This window comes from Macadamia integrifolia, chromosome 2, assembly GCF_013358625.1.
Source record: "Macadamia integrifolia cultivar HAES 741 chromosome 2, SCU_Mint_v3, whole genome shotgun sequence".
In the NCBI taxonomy this organism is placed as follows: domain Eukaryota; kingdom Viridiplantae; phylum Streptophyta; class Magnoliopsida; order Proteales; family Proteaceae; genus Macadamia; species Macadamia integrifolia.
The window spans coordinates 16,111,740-16,118,408 of NC_056558.1; the positions used below are offsets into that span (position 1 = coordinate 16,111,740).

Sequence of the window (6,669 nt, forward strand, 5' to 3'; positions counted from 1 at the left end):
CCAATACATACCGAAACATACATTTTACCTCAATTTTATATTTTTCATAGAGTCGTATCAAGGCATGTCGTATCGTATCGATGTGTATTAGTGGTGTATTGATGCATATCGGTATGTATTGTAGGATATATATCGATACGAAATGATTTAAAAAATTCAATGTATCGTATCGGTGTGTATCGTATCGATCGACTAAATTTAAGATACGTATCGGAGGGTATCGTATCGGTATCGGAGATACTTAAAACCATGATTGAAACACTAGTTCTTATTTTTCTAAGAACTAGAGCTTCACCAGTAGCATGATACTTTTGAATGACTCCCAAACCAGCAATTTGTTAAGGCTCTGATACCATGTAAAGATTCGAGAACCAGAATCAAAGAAGAGAGAGACAAAGAGATTAGTGTAACTTGGGAGTCACACCCGTGTGGTTGGGACTACCTCATTCATTTAATATATAAACTAGCTATTACAATGTCATGACACAAATAGGAAAGTAGAAGATATAATCAAAAAAGGAAACTAACTGTAACTTAGGTAACAACTGCCCTAAACCCAACAGGACACTAACAAAGATATATCAAATATAATCCCATGGTATGGAGGTCTATGGTCACCCATAGCCCTCCAACCGACGCGCTTACTCAGACATTCTAACAAGGCTTATTGTTGTAATGCTGTAGGAAATTGCTGACCCCATTTAGTGGGGATAGGGTTGCATAGCGACCTAGTGGTCTCAGGTTCGAGCCAGGGAACAGCCTGTCCACGAAGTGGGGGTAACTGGTAAGGCTGTGTACATTATGACCCTCTCTAGACCCCGCAGTGGCGGGAGCCTCGTGGACTGGGCACGCCCTTTTTTTTACTGAGTTGTTGTAATGCTGTAGGAAATCTCTCTCTCTCTCTCTCTCTCTCACACACACACACACATAGCATGCTCGGGTGTTGGGTCTGCCAACACCTTTTCTCTTTTGCTGGCTACACCTTTGGTTGTTCATACGTTTGGATGTGTGACCATTCAGCACTTTTTGACGGGCACCTCTTGAAAAACACTGGGCAACAGAAAAAATGATGCTGGCTGCATCGACCACCACTGACCTGGACTGAAAGCTGCTTTTTTGCTTTTATGTCCAGCAACAGCAACTGGGCCCCCATTTTATCCAAACACAACCAGGGAGGGGTGTGGACTATCATGAGATTGTTTTTAGTTACTTGAGATTTTGTTTAGAATTGGAGTCAATGACCATCTTCACTAACACAACATCTTGTCTGCAGATTGAAGCTTTGGCTTTTCTTTGCTTACGTTGTATCCTTTGTATCTCTAGCGGCGTCTGTTGGGTTATTAATACAAGATTCACTTGTGAAATCTGGTCCTTCAGTGTGGACAGGGGTTGCAGGTGTCCTGCAATGTGTGTTTGTTTTGATCAGGTACATGTTCTCTTGCCTTTAATCAACCTGGACTTCGATATTTCAGGAAATGATCCTAAGATTACAGATACATGTTTATAATTATGATATCATTATGAACTTTTGGGAGAAGAATTAACTTAGTTGGGGTGCCATGTAAAATGAGGGGCACAAGGTAAACATACAAAAGTAGCTGGTAGGTCTTGGATTGCTGTTGTCATTATTGTTAACTGGCTAATGAACCTATGCTTAGCATCTGTGGTACTGTTATCAAACACATTAGTCATACAAGCTTCTCATCCGTTATGATTTTTAGGTTCTAGATTTTTCTCCCAAGAAGAAATGAGCTTGGCCTTGTCAACTGCAAATTCAAAAGCTGTATAGGTCATGCCTTTATACATTCCATGCTAAGTGATTAAGCTAATATAGCTCAAAAATTGAATCTTTCTAACTTTAAAAAGATTTTTTTTTTTTCGTATTAGACAACTTGATTATTTTATTAAAAAGCAAATTATTTCAACACAAACTATTTTAATTACCTAAATTTGAAGGTTATGGGGCGTGTCCTTTTCTTCTTCTCTTCTCTCTTCCTCATTTTTAAGGCAGACCATGACACCAAAGGGATACTTTGAAGGGTATGATGGTGCACGATTCATTGGGAGTCTTAGCACTGATCTGGGGTTGAGAGGAGATAAAGATGAGGGGGAGATAGTGAGCTAACATATGGGATTTTTATTTTATTTTTGGGGTAAATAATAAATGGGAGATTATAGTTTCTGTAGTTGAGTGTTTCAATAGAATAAATAAGTATGATAAGAACAGAGAAGATAATTTCATATGGAAGGAGAGGAAATAGAAAACTAAATTTGTCCTGCTAATGTGCATTTTGGTGGGATTTTACTTTCCTATTGTTGTGTTGCTGATTCCATTTAGTTGGGATAAGGCTGAGTTGTTTTTTGTAGTACATGTCTTCTGGGCTGATTATTTCTTAGCACTCCAAGTATGCTTGTCAATGCCCTTGCTGTTGTTTAGTTTTCTTGTTTTTTTTTTCTTTATAATATATTTTATTTTTTAATATTCTGGGCAGAAGGTTTCCTTGTCTGTACAGTCCAGAGATCAAATTTGGAGGGCTCTTTTTTTTTTCCTTTAATTTCTATTTTCTTGCCTTAAATGCAGCTAGGTGGTAAAAATATGTTCCTTGCCCAGGTTTTCTTTTACCAACTTATCATGGTTCTTTATTATATATAATTAATGGTAGTGATTGTGATCACCATTTTCATGATTATTGTAGTGTTCTGATTGGTAAATTCATTAACCTTTGCAGTGGGCTGATCTACTGGACATCTCATTCAGACTAAGATGGGAACTGTTGAGCCGATGATTTGGAATGGAAATTGAGTGCATGTCCACTCTAATTTGTCTTTCCACTGGGGAAAAAGAAAGTCTCACTTCTTGTGATTCTTTTTGGGAGGAAGGTAGTCTTCTGTAAATGTTTCTGTTGATAATCTTGACTATCGAGTAATGTACAAATGTTCCCAGACTCAACCAAAAACTGCTCATGTTGATATACCACAGTTAATCAAAAAAAATTTGGGTCCTCAGAAATTGAAAATCTATATTACAAACCTTACAGGATTGAGTTTTCTCGTTTAACTGGTAGATGACTGTCGAGGGGCTGATTCTGCTGGTCATTTAGTTTTCTAATCAAGGATGTCGTTTAACTAAGGTTTGTGAACTAGGATACCATAAGACTAGTTGCCTCAATTGCTCTGAATTAAGAGTAACTCTTGTTGCCATGCTGGAGGGCCTAGAAGTTTTTCTTCATGTGTTCTCTCTACTTGTAATTGGTCAGATGGGGATTTTGTTCTGAATGTTATTGAATTGAGATTTTGAGAGAATCCTATGGAACTTGATTTCATTGAGGATACTTCAGACAATATATGAAACTTTCAATTGTGCTCATTGCTAGTAGACTCAGATCTGGGTGTACAATTTGATGATCAAACATTGAATTTCTGAAGGAACTGTGGACCAACGACCCTTTTGCAGGTCTTCTACATCAGTAGTCTCTTATACGGAAATTAAAGAAGCCAGAGGAAAAAGCAAGTGAGCCATGTGACAGTTTGGCTTGTGCTGTTTTAATCATCATGAACTACCAACCGTTATGCAAATATTAGAGAAACCCCGGCTGTACGGAACAGATGCAAGGAGAGGAGGTGGCTGGAATAGCGAAACCCAAGAAATAAAAAATTTAGAAGCACAAGCAGCCAAGCGATAAATCTCACCAACATCTACCTGATTAACATGTACAAACAAAATAAAAGAAAAACTCACTAATGATGTGAAATGGGGTGGGAGTGGTTATCACTTGGGGAGAGGATCCTCACTAAAAATTTACCCTCACCCTCCAAAGTATAGGTAATGTACTGTTTAATACTCAGGTAGAGGGGGTCTTCTTGTTAGTTGCAGTGATAAATTCAGAGACTTTCGGATTGTGATCCTAGCCAGTAGACAAGATTTTTTCTCACACAACTACAGTCTTTCGAGTTGTGTACCCAAGCCAGCAGCTAAGGATTTCTCCTCTCACAACTAGAGTCTTTCGAGTTATGTATCCAGGTCAGCAACCAAGGATTTCTCCATGTACTTTACGTACATCTGTGAGCTTGCTCTAAGCCCATTACCTTGGGTTGAAATCGTCTGCAATTCCGATCTCGTACAATTCCGTGCAATACCACCTTCAGGTGGTGACACGTGTATTGATACCAATACAATGGTCCAGATCTGGTACAACTAATAAAACATTAAATCAATGAAGAGGCATTTAAATCAGATCTGGACCATTGCATTGGTATCAATACACGTCACCCCCTGAATGTGGTATTTCACGGAATTGTACGAGATCGGAATTGCAGACGATTTTTTTCCCATTACCTTTGGTAGCAAATGACTTTTGAAACTGCATAATTTAAGGTCAGCTGCTTCTCCTCCTTGCCCTTCTTCATCTAATTTTCATAATGCTCTATCTTGTGAAAAGCCATCACCTTGTGCGGTAGACTTAAATCCCCATCGTTTATAACTCAAATATTTTTATAAGTACTTAACTATGAGTTAAACTAGTTGTTAGAGTAAAGTCAATTCAAATTGATTTTGAATTCAAGCTAAAGAACATTAATTAGAAGTAATTAAACTTCATTATAAATTAAAGACTTCCTAAGTTCCAAGAAAAACTAGCTATTAAACTCTCTCAAACACCACTTAATATGTCTAGAGAACTCCACACTTGATTGTCTATTAAGCTACTCATTCAATGATTTAAGCTACGAAGTTTGGATCAAATAATGTCTCTTCATGGTTGATTGCGTACCACCACGGGTTACCGTAAAGATAGAGGACTTAGAAAGTGAGCTTCTGTGTGGACGGATGATCATCACTATTGTCCGCTAGAGTTTACTTTAGTGTATTCTTTTATACTCTATCGATCACAGCTTTACATTGATGAGCATGGACAACAAGGTCTACATATTCTCCAAGTCAAATGACCTAATTTCTTAGGTTTTCACTTAAGTCTCATTACCTATGGGTTTATCTGATCTCGTAGAGATCTTGACATCAACTAACGCTAAAAATGCAGACTTTTCACTGTATATATTACCATGTTTTTGGATTAGAACCACCTATTAAGATAAGCTTTTTATATATGATTACCATTTATACACATTAATAAAACATTGGCAACAAATTTTTGTAGTAAATGAAAATATATGATTTGGTGTCACCAAAGATATGACAACAACCACTATATATATATATATATATATATATCACTATGTGCTTGGATTGGAACCATTTATAAGGTAATGTTTTAATAGATTATTACTATTTAAATACATTTATGAAGCATTGGCAATTTTTTTTTCCAGTAATATTTTATAGATTGTTACTATTTAAATACATATATGAAACAACCCCAAAGAGGTAGCCAAGTTGGCAAGGGACCTTCACCTTTGGAAGTATGTGGTTCTGAGTTCTATTCCTCTTACCTGCTCTTCATTGCTTTTGGTGAAAATGGAATGGTTCTCAATCTTGATATGAGATATGCATGGTTTTAAGTATCGGTGCGTATCGTGCCATATCGGCAGGCATCGGCATGATACATGAAAATTTTAAAGCCCTTATGTATCGATACGTATCCTACGATACGCACCGATACACCACCAATATGCACCTTAAAGCCCTTATGTATCGATACGTATCCTACGATACGCACCGATACACCACCAATATGCACCGATACGCACTGATACTCACCGATACTCTATGAAAAATTTAAAATTGAAGTGAAATGTACGTATCAGTATGTATCGGTATGTATCGACCGATACACACCGATACGTACCGATACAGTCATAAAATGGCCAAAATGGGTAATTTTTTAGAAAAACACAATTTTTTGAGGTGTTTTTGTTCCAAAGTTGCTGCCAACCATTTTTCTCTCTAACTAAAGTGGAAATCAAGGTTAGGAACAAGGATTTTACATTTATGGGACAATTACAAACCTTGGATTCTTAGTGCGATACTCTCAATTTACTGTTTATGCATAATACATGTTATATATAACTTTTTTTAACTATTTTTTTTTATGTAAAAGTGTATAAAAAAGTGTTTCCTATCCATTTATTTGCGTATCTTTAGCGTATCTTAGCGTATCTCCGATACGATACGATACCCTCCGATACGTATCTTAATTTTGACCGACCGATACAACGACCGATACCGATACTTTAATCCTCAGATATGTATGGATCCGCGGGACTAGTTAGGCCAAAGGTTTGGATAACCGTTGTTAGCAAAAAAAAATGACAATTTTTTTCTTTTACAACTAATGAAAATATACGATTTGATATCACCAAAGATATAAGAACTAATGTTAAAAATGCAGACAATCCACTATATATAGTAGCATGTTAGGATTGGAGTTATCTCTAAGATAGATTTTTATAGATTGTATTACCATCTAAACACATTTATAAACATTGACAATTTTTTTTTACAATTGATGAAAAATATTTGATTTGATGCCACCAAAGATATGACAACTGAAGTGTATATAGTATCATGTGTTTGGATTGAAACCATCTATAAGATTTTTATAGTTTATTTCCTTTTGAACACATCTATAAACGCTAGTAACAATTTTTTACTATTAACAATAGGATATATATATATATATATATATATTGATGCCACAAAAATAGACACTCCAT

The 6,669-nt window shown here is 36.3% G+C and overlaps 1 protein-coding gene across 1 annotated transcript in view; it reads left to right on the top strand.

Moving 5' to 3' along the window:
- The window catches only part of LOC122093256 (transmembrane protein 50 homolog), a 9,313-nt gene extending 6,303 nt beyond the window's left edge, over positions 1 to 3,010 (top strand). Inside the window, exons 3-4 of the mRNA XM_042663547.1 lie at positions 1,274 to 1,426; positions 2,730 to 3,010. Coding sequence (XP_042519481.1) covers positions 1,274 to 1,426; positions 2,730 to 2,763 — 187 coding nt within the window. The 3' untranslated portion in view covers positions 2,764 to 3,010. The remainder of the gene's footprint in view (positions 1 to 1,273; positions 1,427 to 2,729) is intronic.
- Positions 3,011 to 6,669: the final 3,659 nt, after the last annotated feature.